This window comes from Saccopteryx bilineata, chromosome 7 (genome assembly GCF_036850765.1).
Source record: "Saccopteryx bilineata isolate mSacBil1 chromosome 7, mSacBil1_pri_phased_curated, whole genome shotgun sequence".
Lineage (NCBI taxonomy): Eukaryota > Metazoa > Chordata > Mammalia > Chiroptera > Emballonuridae > Saccopteryx > Saccopteryx bilineata.
The window spans coordinates 7,831,462-7,849,651 of record NC_089496.1 but is presented as its reverse complement, the minus strand read 5'-3'; the positions used below and the strand labels follow the sequence as shown (position 1 = coordinate 7,849,651).

At 33.9% G+C, this 18,190-nt stretch overlaps 1 protein-coding gene across 2 annotated transcripts in view; it reads right to left on the bottom strand.

The window, feature by feature from the left end:
- HGF (hepatocyte growth factor) overlaps positions 1 to 18,190 on the bottom strand; it is a 74,356-nt gene that overhangs the window by 21,692 nt on the left and 34,474 nt on the right. For both annotated transcript variants that reach the window (XM_066239857.1, XM_066239856.1), the window contains exons 8-9: positions 8,467 to 8,641; positions 5,280 to 5,407 (exon numbers count right to left, since the gene is read on the bottom strand). In XM_066239857.1, the coding sequence (XP_066095954.1) occupies positions 5,280 to 5,407; positions 8,467 to 8,641 (303 nt within the window). The remainder of the gene's footprint in view (positions 1 to 5,279; positions 5,408 to 8,466; positions 8,642 to 18,190) is intronic.

The following is an 18,190-nucleotide window of genomic DNA, read 5'->3' as shown; positions in this document are numbered from 1 at the left end:
ATTTATTCAGGAATCAGTTAACACACTGAAAAAGCATGGATGTATATATGCAACATATACATGTATACATATATACTATAAATATACAAATTATTTGTATATATTTTATATATGTATTACTATGGCCCTTTTTCATTAGCAGTAGTAAATCATTTTATTTATTAATAAAGTATTACCAAATATATACTTTGGTGTCTTGAATTTTTATTGATAATATACTTAAAAAATCACTCCATATTAGTTCATGCAGAGTTTGATTATATTTATTACAATTTCACAGTATTTCATTGTGTTTATTATTTATTTTTAGGAGAACTTTATAATCAATTTATTGGTATTAAAAAAGACTTGTTAAAATACGACATATCAGAATCTCTGGGACGCAGCAAAAGCAGTAATAAGAGGAAAGTTCATATCACTTCAGGCCTATATGAACAAACAAGAGAGAGCCGAAGTAAACCACTTAACTTCACACCTTAAGGAACTAGAAAAAGAAGAACAAAGACAAGCCAAAACCAGCCGAAGAAAGGAGATAATAAAAATCAGAGCAGAAATAAATGAAATAGAGAACAGAAAAACTATAGAAAAAATCAATAAAACAAGGAGCTGGTTCTTTGAAAAGATCAACAAAATTGACAAACCCTTGGCAAGACTCACCAAGGAAAAAAGACACAGGACTCAAATAAATAAAATCCAAAATGAAAGAGGAGAGATCACCACAGACATCATAGAAATACAAAGAATTATTGTAGAATACTATGAAAAATTATATGCCACCAAATACAACAATCTAGAAGAAATGGATAAATTCCTAGAACAATACAACCTTCCTAGACTGAGTCATGAAGAAGCAGAAAGCCTAAACAGACCAATCAGCAGGGAGGAAATAGAAAAAACTATTAAAAATCTCCCCAAAAATAAAAGTCCAGGCCCAGACGGTTATACTAGTGAATTCTATCAAACATTCAAAGAAGACTTGGTTCCTATTCTACTCAAAGTCTTCCAAAAAATTGAAGAAGAAGCAATACTTCCAAACACATTTTATGAGGCCAACATAACCCTCATACCAAAACCTGGCAAGGATGGCACAAAGAAAGAAAACTACAGACCAATATCTCTAATGAATACAGATGCTAAAATACTAAACAAAATACTGGCAAACCGAATACAACAACATATTAAAAAAATAATACATCATGATCAAGTGGGATTCATCCCAGAATCTCAAGGATGGTTCAACATATGCAAAACGGTTAACGTAATACACCATATCAACAAAACAAAGAACAAAAACCACATGATCTTATCAATAGATGCAGAAAAGGCTTTTGATAAAATACAACACAATTTTATGTTTAAGACTCTCAACAAAATGGGTATAGAAGGAAAATATCTCAACATGATAAAGGCCATATATGATAAACCATCAGCCAACATCCTATTAAACGGCATAAAACTGAGGACTTTCTACCTTAAATCAGGAACAAGACAGGGTTGTCCACTCTCTCCACTCTTATTCAACGTGGTGCTAGAAGTTCTGGCCAGAGCAATCAGACAAGACAAAGAAATAAAAGGCATCCATATCGGAAAAGAAGAAGTAAAGCTATCACTTTTTGCTGATGATATGATCCTATACATCGAAAACTCGAAGGACTCCACAAAAAGATTATTAGAAACAATAAACCAATACAGTAAGGTCGCAGGATACAAAATTAACATACAAAAGTCCATAGCCTTTCTATATGCCAACAATGAAATATTAGAAAACGAACTCAAAAAAATAATCCCCTTCACGATTGCAACAAAAAAAATAAAATACCTAGGAATAAACATAACAAAGAATGTAAAGGACCTATATAATGAAAATTACAAAGCATTGTTAAGGGAAATCGAAAAAGATACAATGACATGGAAAAATATTCCTTGTTCTTGGATAGGAAGAATAAATATAATCAAAATGGCCATATTACCCAAAGCAATATACAAATTTAATGCAATTCCCATCAAAATCCCTATGAGATTTTTTAAAGAACTGGAACAAAAAATCATCAGATTTATATGGAACTATAAAAAACCCCGAATAGCCAAAACAATCCTAAGGAAAAAGAATGAAGCTGGGGGCATTACAATACCTGACTTCAAACTATATTATAGGGCCACGATAATCAAAACAGCATAGTATTGGCAAAAAAATAGACACTCAGACCAATGGAACAGAATAGAAAGCCCAGAAATAAAATCACATATATATGGTCAAATAATCTTTGATAAAGGGGCCAACAACACACAATGGAGAAAAGAAAGCCTCTTCAACAAATGGTGTTGGGAAAACTGGAAAGCCACATGCAAAAGAATGAAACTCGACTACAGCCTGTCCCCGTGTACTAAAATTAATTCAAAATGGATCAAAGACCTAAATATAAGACCTGAAACAATAAAGTACATAGAAGAAGACATAGGTACTAAACTCATGGACCTGGGTTTTAAAGAACATTTTATGAACTTGACTCCAATGGCAAGAGAAGTGAAGGCAAAGATAAATGAATGGGACTACATCAGAATTAAAAGTTTTTGCTCAGCAAGAGAAACTGATATCAAAATAAACAGACAGCCAACTATATGGGAACTGATATTTTCAAACAACAGCTCAGATAAGGGCCTAATATCCAAAATTTACAAAGAACTCATAAAACTCAACAACAAACAAACAAACAATCCAATAAAAAAATGGGAAGAGGACATGAACAGACACTTCTCCCAGGAAGAGATACAAATGGCCAACAGATATATGAAAAGATGCTCAGCTTCATTAGTTATTAGAGAAATGCAAATCAAAACTACAATGAGATACCACCTCACTCCTGTTAGATTAGCTATTATCAACAAGACGGGTAATAGCAAATGTTGGAGAGGCTGTGGAGAAAAAGGAACCCTCATTCACTGTTGGTGTGACTGTAAAGTAGTACAACCATTATGGAGGAAAGTATGGTGGTTCCTCAAAAAACTGCAAATAGAACTACCTTATGACCCAGCAATCCCTCTACTGGGTATATACCCCAAAACCTCAGAAACATTGATACGTGAAGACACATGTAGCCCCATGTTCATTGCAGCACTGTTCACAGTGGCCAAGACATGGAAACAACCAAAAAGCCCTTCAATAGAAGACTGGATAAAGAAGATGTGGCACATATACACTATGGAATACTACTCAGCCATAAGAAATGATGACATCAGATCATTTACAGCAAAATGGTGGGATCTTGATAACATTATAAGGAGTGAAATAAGTAAATCAGAAAAAAAGAAGAACTACATGATTCCATACATTGGTGGAACATAAAAATGAGACTAAGAGACATGGACAAGAGTGTGGTGGTTACCAAGGGTGGGGGGGGGAGGACATGGGAGGGAGGGAGGGAGAGAGTTAGGGGGAGGGGGAGGGGCACAGAGAACTAGATAGAGGGTGGCGGAGGACAATCTGACTTTGGGCGAGGGGTTTGCAACATAATTTGATGACAAAATAACCTAGACATGTTTTCTTTGAATATATGTACCCTGATTTATTAATGTCATCCCATTACCATTAATAAAAATTTATTAAAAAAAAAATAAAAATAAAAAAAATAAAAAAAAAGACTTGTTGACCTATTTATTAGAACTATTAAATTTATAAATTGGCCTAGGTATAATTTATGAATTTATGACACTGAGTTCTCCTATATTATCTGATCCATTAATGCTTCTGATCCTTCGCTAAGTAATATACATGGACTATACTTAAAACTATCTTAACATATACCAGAACTTAGAAAACAATTATTATCATTTGCCTCTATTACCACAAATTATCAGTAGTAGTTTAAAGGAACAAGACAGGAACAAAACATCCAGCTGGTACCAAAACTTTGTTAATCATCGATTTTAACTTTATTTCAAAATGACCTTTAAAGTCTGCCAAAGAACAGCGGAATTGACTGAAAAGATCATCCCCTCTTTTCTCTACAACTGTTTGCAGAGTTGTTCATAAAAAATGTCATTGAGAAAGAAGTGAAAAGATGGATAAATACGTATAGGGCAATAAATCTATAAAATGAAGCTTTAAACTTGCCTTGGTATTTTTAGGATGATTTAAGACTAACCATGACCATCATAATTAACTTTATGTATAGAAATATAATTATTTAAATATTATAGTTCTCAATTCACTGTATACTAATAAATGCTCAGAGCTGAACATTATTATTAATCATGGACCGATGCTTTCCTTTTGAAACCTATATCAATCTGACTTGGCCACTGTTCCCCGAAACAGTTCTCTTCAATGCTATCTATGTTTCCAAGTACAAGGGTGCTTTATCCCAAACCTACTGCTACATATCGTCTCCACTGCTAACACACAGGTCCACCTCACTTTCCTCTCCTGCCTAAATTACTAAAACAATCACTCAATTGATTCCCCTATTTTGATCCTTGTCAGAAGTTCTGGCTAGTTTCCATAATGCAGCCCACGTCATCCAGTTAAAATTTAAGTCAGACAGGTCATTTAATTTCTTTTCTCAGAACTATACAACAGAGTTCCTTCTCTTTAAGAATAAAAGTAAAAATCCTTCCAGTGCCTACAAGGCATATGCAATTTCAGACCAGTTGCTCTGTAACTGCCTCTGCTGCTGCTCTGTAACCTGCTGATTCTGTATCAGCCACAATGATGTGCTGTTTCTTTAAATTTTTCAAGCACTCTCTCATCTCAGGTTATTTTCAATTGCAGATTTTTCTCTACCTAGAATGTTCTTTATAAATTTGTGCATATGGCACATGCTGTTTCTTCACTTCTTCCAGGTCCTTCTTAAATGTTACTTTAATATGTAAGATCTTCCCAAAGAATTAAAATATAAAGGAGCAAAACTCCTCTTTTAGAACAGCATCCCTTTTCTCTCTAGCACTTACAAACCAACGTACTCCTATCTCCACTTCCTTTTTCATTTTGCTTGTCTTCAGTTTACTAGAAATTACTCCAAGGAGTCAGAGACTTGGTTTTGTTTCCTGGTATATTTCCAGGGCCTGGCACTGTGTCTGGCACTGGTATACACGCAAATAAATAAATACGTGTTGAGCAAGGGGATATGAAAAAGAAATTCTAACTTTAGAACTGGTGACTTGTTTGCTAGCCAGCGAAAGCTGGACAATGAGAAGTCGGCCTTCTGCTGTAAAATGTGAACTTTCTTTCGGCATTTTCACTGAATTTAATCATGACCACGCTGCAAAATGTCAACTATTACCTTGTCCACTTGACACGTCACACTTCGGAATTTGGGAGCAGTAGCCAACTCGGATGTTTGCATCAGTGGTAAAACACCAGGGTGACTCAGCCCCATCTGGATTTCGGCAATAATTTTCTCTTAGGTCCCTATTGAGAATAAGCATGTTAATGTAAATTGCCCGAGTTCTTACACTGATGGAATCAGCACCATTACATCTCTAGAACCTCAGAATGTATGCGTGTTTACAATTAAAGTTCTAAGTGTTAGTTTTAGGATCGTTATAACAATTTAGAATTTCAGTATACACAACTGACACTGCCCCATTAGAGAAATAAACACTATCAGATGTTGTATTCTTTTCCTTCCAGACAAACAAACATTGCTTCCCAAAAGAGAGAACTGGTACTGCTTCATCCTTCTCACTTATTCTCAAGACTCAGGCTCTCAACTCTTACAATTTTTAAAAACTAACCTGTTATGTAGTAAGTTTTTATGGCTCTTATACAATATACAAACAACATGGATCTGTCTGCAGAAGAAAGGCTATTATTAATAGTCATTAACTACTTTCATTTAAAATGATAGTTTCACATATTCAAACTTACTTGCTACAGAAAAAAAATGATAGCTGCTATTTCTTCTTTGAATTCTGTATTTTCTTGATTTATTGAATTTGCTACATGATTTATTTTAATTGCAAAGTAATTATTTCTTGATTTAGAGAAGTTACCTAAATCTTTATAAATGTTTTTATAAAATAAAAGCATAATTACAATATGGAAAACTAACTATAGATGTCAATGTAGTATATATGCATCCTTTATTTTCCCTGTGATTTATTAAGTATTTAGAGTTCTCTATAAGAAACTATTATATACAAATATTCTCTGTATGTAAAAGAATTTTAATGTGAACCTTAATAGAAGATTTGCTTTAAATAAAATTGAACTTATGATTTGCTTTTCTAAAAATGCTCTCTAATTTGAAGTAAGCTTGTACTTTTCTTTCTTAAATCTTTGGCTAATAATTTAATAAAATTAATATTCAATCTATTAGAAACCACATTACTTAGGTCCAGTTGAAAGCACTATAATTTTACTAATACCCAAATTGACCATTAAAAACTCAGACATTTTTTAAGAAAGAATCTTGGGTTTGTTTATAAAATCAACAAGTAATAGCTTATCTAATAAAAATAAGTATTGACACAAACTTTTTATTTAAGGTTATAAGAACAATGCTGGCCAATAGTTATGGTAACAATGTAGCAAGTTTTCATAGTATATCCCATTTTCAACCTTTACCCTTCTTATAAAATGAAAAATTATTATTTGGAAAGAGAATAAAACCTTTTATTTCTATCAACAAATTTATACTTATGTTTCAAAATTTATGTCAGTACAAAATATGTGCATTTAAATTTCTATAAAGTTTACACAATTTTTATTTTAAATAAATAATTACATAAATTATTTTGAATTGTAAATTTCAGGCAAGATAATTAAACAGAGATCTAAGGCTAACAAAACTCTTAGTATATGCTGACTTTAGAAATCTATATCTAGAAGCACCTCGTTAATCTAGATAAAGCAAGAATGAGAGTCAAGGTGTGGCCAAGTATTTTTCCTAATATCTTTCCCTTCACTTGAAGAAAGAATTGTTTACAATTACTAAACCAAATTATCATTATATATTTCATGTAGATTCATCACAGGCACTAGAGTTGAGTTATATAATCTTTTAAATTGTCTTTTGTTTGGAGTATCAGTATTGAGACAAATAGTTTTTAATACGCACAGACACCTGACCAGCACACTATTCTCTGCTAGACCACAATATTAATGCATCAATATTCTGAGAAATATATTGAGTCAGATTTTATCCATTTTGTAACACAACTCACTTTTTGATATGTAAGTTTGGTTATCTTGACTAAATAACTAAATTAAGAAAGATGGCTTAAATTATGATAACAAATAGCTAAATTGTTGATAATTTTTAATTATAAAATGTGTAAATTAAAATTTTATAGTTATTCTCTTTTTCTTACAAATGAAGTTTACTGGGCATTCACACATAAACAATTTCTTACTTGAGTATTATCGGTCATTAGAACTTAACAGAAAGTGTGAATGGCACAGACACATCTCATTTTCTTTGCTTTCTCTACTTCGCTATCTCTATCTGAGGGTGTGAAACACATAGGTCAGGAACAGAGAGTATACTGCTGTGAAGAAAATGCTGGGAAATAAACCCAGAATGACAACTATAAATTTGTTATTATAAAATAATAAAATACTCAGATGAATATTGACTATCCAAGAAAATACATTAAATTAACTAAAAAAAAATCTCTCTAGTGGATGAGCAACTAGTGCTCATAATTCTCCATCTTGAAATGTTAAGCTCTCTTATTAAAATCCAATTACATAAAGCCAATATATGTTATTTATAGGTGCTATTTCAGCAAAACCACTGTGAATGGAACGTGTGTTATAAATTTCAAAAGCAATCATTTTATGTTCCCCCTAACAAGGTGGACAATTTAAAAACATATGGCATTGTGGCTGTGTCTGTTCAGCAAAAGTCAAGTGGTAAAAAAAAGCAGCCACAGAGAAGGCACTTACAATTATATAATTGACATATTCACCTAAAAATTGTTTTGATTCCCTCTCCTCTTAAGCAAATCTAGAAACAATAGAAAATATTCATTTATATTTTTAAAAATAATTTTGTTTCAAGTTTTAAAACTCATTAGTTTACAATATTAAATATAATTAAATATTCCTCTTTTTGTAGGAGAAAACAAAATATGTAATCTCTCCTAAGGTTAATAAAAAATTTTAAATAAGCATTAGTTTGAAATGTGACTGGTTATTATTACCATTTATTGGTTTATTATTAAAGAAACCTGCAAGAACAAAGCTGTGATCACAAACCTGTATATGTGCTTCCAAAAGCACGGTACATCAGTCATCTGATGCAGAATTACCGAGAGTGCCTGTTAAAATACATATTTGAGGTCCAAATTTCAGACCCAAGCCATCAAAATCTGAGTGAATTAATTTGCCGTTTATCTTTTGATTATCCCTAAGCATGCTCAAGTTTAGGATCACTCACACAGAAATTAGTTAAAAAGTAACCACCCTGTTTCTATTTCCCCAAGGCTTACCAAAAAATTGTAATATTCGCCTAATTTACTCACTTGCACTTGAAATTTTCAGGAGTTATGTCATGCTGGTGAGGATACTGGGAATCCCATCGCTGACATGGAATTCCATTCCAAATGGTATTGACTGTGCCCCGGTAACCTTCACCTTGACCTTGAAGACATTCAGTTGTTTCCACAGGGACATCCGTGTCATTCACAGTACTGTGAGCTGTTGGTAAAAAGAAATGTAAACTAAATAAAAATTTTCATTCTATTATTTCCTTCTAATTGTTCATTTGCATTTGTATTACCAGAGTTTTTTGTCATATAAGTTCCTATAATTAAGTGGAATAAAAAATTCAATTTATTATCATTAATATCACACTCAGCTTAAAGGAGTGAGTTTACATGGTGGACTCAACTGTGATTTTTTTATTTTTGCTTATAAAACAGAATATTTTAACTTGGCTTTATCTAGATTAGTTTGAAAAAGCATCAACTAATAGTACTTAAATTTCCTGGATCTGTCTACTCATTCATTAATATTAGAGGTAAAAATCTATTTATTTATTAATGTTTAAGTACCACATGTATGTTTTTTTTTAATTTTGAAAATTGAAACACATCTATGAGTAATATAGTGATCAAGTAGAGAAATTAAATAGCATTCTTCTCTAAGGTTAGCCATTAAAAAGAGTTTAAAAAAAAAAGGAAAATTAATGTTGGTTTAGAAAACAGTTATAAAAAAACTTAATTTATTATTACTGTTGTCTCCATTTCAATTTTCCTTTCCAACACCAAATTAGGTTGTTCTTGAAATGTTCTTTAAAGGGATTTACTTCCATATGTCACAATTACATATATGCTGAATATACAGTATTTCTAAAATAACTATACAATTATTCTGAAAATTAATTTGTTTATGTACAAAGTCGATAATGGTTTTAATCATGGTTTATCTCTAATATTATAAATATATTCTAAGCTGATATGCTAAATATTTTCTTTTTAATCAACTTGTAGGCACTCAAAAACCAAATTAGCTGTTCCTAGGCAGATTGATGTCTTGCTCTTTACTTAGTCCTACTGCAATTCTTACCATACCTTGTGAAGATCATAAAAATCTCAGTAGTAAAGTTAACAAATAGTACAAAATTAAACTGTTACCACAAATTGGACTTTCTTTTTGGCTTTAATGTTTTTCAATCAAAAATTTCAATTACTAAAAATTTCTGAAGCAACTAAAATTAATAGCTTTCTCAAGACCTACATGAAAATATTTACAGTTCAGATGAACAAAGTCAATGTAAACTCCTCAGTTACCTTTACAATTCCAACGGTCATTCAAGAGATCACTGGATAAAACTCAAGTTGATACCCTCCAAGTTAGTTTAACATTTAAATGTCTTTCTTCATCTATTCTGGAATTAGATGCATCATTTTTCCAAAAAACAGGTCAAAATTAGACATGACTTCAGAGGCTAGGAATGTCTATAAAAATGTTCCTTATGTAATAGCGTAAATTCTTTTAAAATGGCTCTTCAGTATTCTTTAAATTTATATGTTTCTTACAAATAATTAATACCTTATGTGACTGATGCTTTATTTCATTAAATTCAATGGAAATTACATAGAGCCTAAGTTTGGAGTTATCTTGTGAAACTTTGCAAAAAAAGAGAATTAATTAAAGACCATTCCAACCACTGGAATATATTGTATATACAGATTTCTACCAATTGCTCTCTGAATAGCTTCAGCTCATTATAAAACGTTTTAAATTTTTATCTATCTACTTTAAAAGAAAATATGGCTCATAATAATTATCCTAAATTAAAAGGAAATGAAGATGAGGAAGTGTTCGAAGATTGACCCATAGAGTGGTCATTAAGAGTTGATGGTCTAGAGAATTTATACTAATACATACATATTGATTTGGGAAGAACAAAAACTTTTGGACTGAGAGAAATGAGTTGTACAGAAAAAGTTGGTTCTAATTAACTAACTCCCTTTTTATTTTAACATTACCGAAAGTTCTTTTAAGAAATAAAAGATAATACGGATCTCATAGATCCTAAGGAACTATATCATATTTCATTAAAACAAATGCCACTAAGCTACTACATTTCTGATGATTTGAGTTTACTGTTAAATTATTTGAGGAAACTTGCGGGAATTCTTTGAAAGATAACTCTAAAACAGATAAAAGGTTAAGCTTGTACTGATAGATTTTGTATCTAGTTATAAAACTATGATATGAAAGAAGACAAAAACAGATATCACCAGGAACCTATCAATTTATTAGTTTAACATTTTAAGAAAAAAAGTTTTGATTCCTTGAATTCTTGGACATAAGCATGTGAGCAACAAACTCATGACCGTGATCAGGACTCAGAATCCTGACAATGAGAGGTCAGTCTTAGAGCAGTCAGAGTAAAAACTCTTTCGTTAATTTTTTCACAAACCTCATTGCCTGTCTTGGGTATTTCTACTCTTTTACTTTCCTACTTATGGATCACTAATTTCACGTGGACAGTTTAAAGGAAGTCATCATTAGCTTTTGTTTCATGCACACCCCACCCCTCCCCCAACACACACACACACACACAAAACAAAACCTTGGGCTTAAAGGAAACTTATCTGTCACTAGAAGCCAGGTTGAAGAATTCATATTTTTAGAAGGAAAATACAGTGCAGAATTCTTTAGAGAGCAGTTTTAAAGCTAGTTGCGGGGGTGGGGGGTTGTATTTCCCAAGCTCAAGTATTACTCTGGCACTAAGACCATGTTAACCAAGAAAACCTGTCTTGATGAGTTCCAAAGTCAATCAGGGCTAAACACATTTCACTAGAAACCAAGAAAGAGGCTGAGCCCATTAGAGATCAACAGGCTCTACTTCTCCTTGGACAACAGTATGATTTTCCAGATCCCAACCTAAATAATGAAAAAAGGAATATGATGTTCTGAAATGCTTAGGGATTTGGCTATTTGGCTATTATTTGATGGAATTTCTAAATGTGGAAGCCGTGTCAGGGGCTGTTTCCTCTACTATGTGATTGTAGACTCTCATTGAGCAACTAGCGTGTGTGCAGGGAGGAGAGCAAACATTGTGCCTACTGTGTTAATATAAGATTAAATATAAGGTGTCTTTTTCTAGAGAATAATTGCATTTTTCAAGTAATTTTTCATAAACACCTTTTATAAAGTGACGCTATTGTAAAAATGAGTAATAACTGTTAAAATTGAAATGATACATGGAGTTTTAACCTCAAAAATAATTTTAATTACACTGCTCTTTATAAGAGGGAGATAATTAAAGTAGAAAATATTATTATGGTTCATTAGGAAATTAATACCAGGAAAATTCAGAGTTAGCAACCATATCATCATCAGAAAATACTATATTAAGAGGAAATATAAAATATCAAAGTTAGTAGAAAACATTTTTCTAATTTGAGGACAAAGTTATCAAACTTTAGAAAATAAATTTATGAGAAAAAATATATATTACAAACCCCAAGTCAAAAAAGAATGCCTTAACAAGGAAAATATTTCACTGCTAATTGCTCCACTAAAATTTTGTGTTATGTTCAGAAATCTTTCTGTTGGTTTTAACTTTGGACCTCAACTGCAGAGGTTCCCAACAAGATTTAATTAAAGAATCTTTTACTTTTAAAGGTAGCAATCATAGAATCATCATTTGAAGAATTTTAATGAAGATTTTTTTTTAATTTTCATTAGTACATTTTAAAACTTTTGATATAATCTTCAGGAGTCACTGATTATTAATAAAAAGACTATGTAAGATAAAATGATTAAATAAAAACCAAAATTTTGAATTTAGATTAAATAAGTTTAGCAGATTTAATTTAGAAACAGAAACTAAAACCTATAAAATTTACAGAACACAAAAAATTACAGATTATTAATAGAAATACAAGATGGTACAGAATACATATAACTTTAATGTAAGCCTTGCTATAGATTAAATATTTGTGTCTCCCCAACATTTATAATTTGAAATCATAATCCCTAATGTGATGGAATTCAGAGGTGGAGACTTTGATAGGTGATTAGGTTACAAGAGCAGAACCTTTATGAATGGGATTAGTGTCCCTATAAGAGAGACACATCAGAGTTCCCAAATAACTTCCACTATATGAGGACACAGAGAGGGTCCATCTATGAACCCGTTACCCAATCTGCCAGCATCTTGATTTTGGACTTCCCATACTCCAGACTGTGAAAAAAAGATGTTTGTTGTTTATAAGCCGCCCAATCTATGGTATTCTATTATAGCAGTCTGAAATAAAACAAGCCTCAATTAAAATATAAATGATAATATTATTTTAGCATTTTATTTTAATAAGCACCCATAACTTTTAAATATATAACCTCAAACAATTTGATGGTTTTGCCTATTCTTGTGTTTTAGTTCAGTGAAAATATTACTTATGATTTTAACTACAAACTAGCAGTATTTAGATAACATTTTACTTTAACTAAAAAGTACCTTCTGAAGTTAGTGCACTGTTTTTATCCAATTTGACATTAAGCTGTTAGAACTAACATCATAAACAAAACTACATAATTCTGGTGGCAGTGTTTAAGAATAAACAGCAAAGGGAAAAAAAGTATATTAGTACAAGATAAATAAATAGTTTTCATCAATAAATAAGAGTTATTATGAGACTCATGCAGCTGCCTAATAAATATTATCTGGTGAGGACCATGATGAACGATTCGTCCATAGACCATATAATTGTGATATAAATGTTTGATCTTTGCTGCCTACGTATATACTTACTATTCAAACAAAATGAATTATTCTTGAACTGTAATAAAATACACTTACTTGGCTGTCCTACTATATAAATATCAAAATTTGGTTTAAAACACAAAACATTTGTTTTATACCAGTTAATTTGTAACAGGCTATTAAATGTTGGAAAAGGTATTCCTTTAAATTTAATACCTTAACATGGTACCTTAATTAAGGGAAGAGTTTTTTGTGGGTTTTTTTGCTATTTTTCTGAAGCTGGAAACGGGGAGAGACAGTCAGACTCCCGCATGCACCCGACTGGGATCCACCTGGCACGCCCACCAGGGGGCGATGCTCTGCCCACCAGGGGGCAATGCTCTGCCCCTCCGGGGTGTCGGTCTGTTGCGACCAGAGCCACTCTAGCGCCTGGGGCAGAGGCCAAGGAGCCATCCCCAGCGCCCGGGCCATCTTTGCTCCAATGGAGCCTCGCTGCAGGAGGGGAAGAGAGAGACAGAGAGGAAGGAGAGGGGGAGGGGTGGAGAAGCAGATGGGCGCTTCTTCTGTGTGCCCTGGCCGGGAATCAAACCTGGGACTTCTGCACACCAGGCCGACGCTCTACCACTGAGCCAACTGGCCAGGGCCTAAGGGAAGAATTTTTAAGAGTCTCCAGTAGCCAAGTAAAGTGTTTAAAAAGGACAGAGCCTGACCAGGCAGTGGCTCAGTGGATAGAGCATCGAACTGGGATGAAGAGGACCCAGGTTCAAGATCCCGAGGTCACCAGCTTGAGCACGGGCTCATCTGGTTTGAGCAAACCTCACCAGCTTGAACCCAAGGTCACTGGCTTGAGCAAGGGGTTACTTGGTCTGCTGTAGATCCATGGTCAAGGCACATAATGAGAAAGCAATCAATGAACAACTAAGGTGTCGCAACAAAAAAACTAATGATTGATGCTTCTCATCTCTCTCCATCCCTGTCTGTCTGTCCCTGTCTATCCCTCTCTCTGACTCTCTCTCTGTCTCTCTAAAAATAAAATAAAATAAAAGACAGAAATATCAGCTGAAGCTGATCGAGTCTAGCCAAAGCAACATATTTTTAAAACAGTGCACCCCCACATACACAAATATCTGTAAGTTATGTCTACTGAGCTCACACTGATAATACCAGGAACTCTCCTAAGTGTTCCTCACAAATAAAACATTTGCCAGAGGTGTCAGTAGTGACCATACTTTGGAACAGATGAAAATATATTGATATGATTGATCCTCGGTGGCCTATGAGAGAATGTTTTTTTGGGTTTTTTTGATGATGGACACAAAGTTTTCTGTTTGGAAATGCTTTAAAGAAAATAACATTTTTTTAAAGATTTCATTTATTCATTTTAGAGAGGGCAGAAACACACACACACAGAGAAGGAAGGGGGGGAGCAGGAAGCATCAACTCCTATATGTGCCTTGACCAGGCAAGCCCAGGATTTCCAACTTGTGACCTCAGCGTTCCAGGTTGACACTTTATCTACTGCCCCACCACAGATCAGGTGAAAATAATATTTTCTATTGAAACTTTTTACTGTTCTGTCAGAACACAATCAATTACAATGGGTGCCCCTTGAACATTAATTTCACTTTACTGGTATGGATATGCTATGATCTGATTGCTAGTAGGAAACTTTAAGGCTTAAGTAGATTTATTGAGAGAATCAAGATTAACTGTGATGCAATTCTTGTGACAAGCATCTGGCTTCCCCCAAAAAAGACCAATAGAACAAGATGACTGATAAATCTGATCCATTTTCTCTGTGAAAGTCTAGCCAAATCTGCTCTGAGAGACCGCACAACCCTGATGGAGGTCCATGAATGGCAACTAGAGAATAGGAATGCACGTGCATATTACCCACGCCCATGGCTCTGTAAGATCCACATGTACAGTAAGTAAATCCCTACACTTACATTTCCTCTACCCTCCCCTCAAATTTGGTTTTCCCAGTGTAATAAGCAATTGTTATTCTGTTGCCCATAGAGAAGAATGAGTTGCTTTACAGGACCTTAGTTAGACAAATACCTGTTTAATCCTTGGAGAAGTTCGACCCAACCCACTTCTGATTCCCAGCTATTGAAGAGCAACTGAAATGTAGGGTTTACATCATCATGGTCCCTGGAGATTAAGAACAGTGTGTAGAGTTACTCTCCTGTCAACAGACTTGTACTCTTTGGGGCCACAAAAGACAGGATCAGGCTCAATGTAAATTTAAAGAACTTCTTGTTTTAAAATTGATGTGGGAAAGTAGTAGAAAGATCTCCAAAGTGCAAACCTCAAATTGCTTGCACGTTTGCTTTCCATGTGAACCCACAATTCCTGTCTGGAACTTTCCCCTGGACTGTATCCAAGCCTTTTCTGGTATAAAATACTCCAGAGACAAGACTTTCATGGAAGGTCTTCAATTCTATACTCTTATTCCTTAGTAGATGACTTGGAAAAAACCTCCAAGTATAAGATCTTTCCCTTGAGAAAGGGTATTGATATCATTGTTTTTTTCCTAACTCAGACTACAATAAGATTTTATTTTTACAAACCTCTGTCTGGCCGTGGGTGGCTTAATGAAATTCAGAGAAATAATCAACTTTAAAAAAAAATAATATTTTCAGTGTGTTTGTATGTAATTTTAGAAAATTATTTTCTCAACATACAAACACACTGAATTTTAAAAGGTATTCTATTAAAATGACACCAATATGCATTGGTTACTAGGAGGACAAGTTCTTTTAATTACCAGTGGCAACATATCTGTATTAGCCACTCAGGCTGCCATAACAAAATACCACAGATTGGGTCCCTTAAACAACAGATAAGTATTTTCTCACAGTTCTGGAGGCTGAGAAGTTCAAGATTCAGGTGTCAGCCAATGCGGTTTCTGGATGACAGGAGGCTGCTTTCTCACTGTGCCTCCGTATGGTAGAATGAGAGAAATCTTTCTTCTTCTACTTCTAAGGTCATTAGTCCTCATTTAACCTTAAGTACATCCTAAAAGGCCTATCTTCAAATCTGAGCTATCAAATATCTGCCTGGGTCAAAATTCTGAAATGGGGAGTTTTCAACAGGTATAAATTTTTTATGTAAGATGAGTAAGTGCTAGAGATCTACTATATGACATAGTACCTATAGTTAGTAAAAATTGTTGAGAGTAAAAATTATTAAGAGAATATGTATCAATTTAGATGTTCTTATCACAATACATACATACATATGTATGTACATACATAAATATATATGCACAAGTCGGGGTGGGAGAAGGAAACTTTTAAAGGTGATGGATACATTTATTACCTTCATTTCATGAATATATGGATATGTTCAAACACATCAAACTGTAACATTACATATGTGAAGTTGTTAAAATCAATTTTATCTCAATAACTGTCAAAAAAATGATTCTGGACACTCAGATATCCGTAAGTTTAAAAAATAATAAAGAAAAAAATAAGACAAGAAAAATAAATCATAAAAGGCCTTGCTTATTTTGTTGATAAAGACCATCAAGACAACCAGCAACAGGTTGACCAGGTGATGGCACAGTGGAGAGAGTGTCAATCTAGGACACCCAGAACCCAGGTTCGAAACCCAAGGTCTCTGGCTTGAGCACGGCTCACCAGCTTGAGTGTGGGATCATAAACATGACCCATGGTCACTGGCTTGAGCCCAAAGGTTGCTGGCTTGAAGCCCAAGGTCTCTGGGTTGAGTAAGTGGTTACTGGTTCAAGAGGAGTCTGCTGGTCAAGGCACATATGAGAAAGCAATCAATGAACAACTAAAGTGCTGCCTCTGTGAGTTGATGCTTTTCATCTCTTTCCCTTCCTGTCTGTCTGTCCTTGTCTGTCTGTCTATCCATCTCTCTCTCTGTCACTTAAAAAAAAAGACAACCAGCAAACAAAGAAACAAAAAATTAGGCCAAGGAAGCATGAAACCTGAGGATGAGTTGATGAGGTGGTGGGAAAAAGCATAAAGCAGATCTCCCTGGTGGACAGTGTCTGACAAGTTTTCTCATGAAAACCAAGGAGCACAGAAGAAATTTAGGAGACACAAAGAGAAATGGAAAACTATCACCTTGTAGGAAGGTAAAATTCATTCATTCAACAAATTTTTGTAGAACTCTTGTCATGTGCAGGACAATGTGCTTAGCATTATGGGATACAGAAAGAGACATGGTTCTTACTCTGATGGAGCTTACAAATTTTTTGTTATTAACCAAATACTTTCAAAAATAAGTTTAAAAACTAGACTCTAAGAAGTACATGGGAAGGGAGGTTTTGGTGCTATAAATATATAGAAAGGAATTTGACCAAATCAAGGACATTGAATGAACAAATTATAACTGAGGAAATGATGACTGAGTTGGACTTTGAACTCAGGAGGAGAAAAATTTTCAGTGCAGAGCAGATGACAGGCGTGAAGAAATTATAATGACAATAGGGGAAATAGTGAGGTATAAAGAAGGAAACGATTCCAACAGAACAAGGCTTGGCAAGCCATGTGGCAGTATATGAGGTGAAAGATATGTGTGTAAGAGCAAAGCATGATTTCGTTCCATCTTTGTCCTGAGATGAAAGAAAATCATTGAAGTATTTTTAACGTGTGTGTGTGTGTCTGTTGTATGCTATAGATGGAGATTGATACACACAAATTTAAAAATACATACCAGTTGCAGTGCTAAAAAGGAGTTGAAAGGGAAAACTCTGAGGATGGGTAAAACCCCACTCGTGGGTACGATGCTCTCTTGGATAATGGAGACAGTGATAAAAGGTAATGGCTAGACTGGAGCATACAGAAGATGAAATTGACAGGTCTTGACAATCAAATGTGCGGAGTGGAGAAAATGTATGTCTAAGATTATTCTGTTTGTGGTGTATGAACTGTGTAAACAGTGTTGCCAATCACACAAAACAGAACTCAAAAAACAGAGTAGTCCACCCAACAGCATAAATAAAGAAAAGCAGGGAAGAAACCCCAACGAGGAGGCACTGCTGGTGA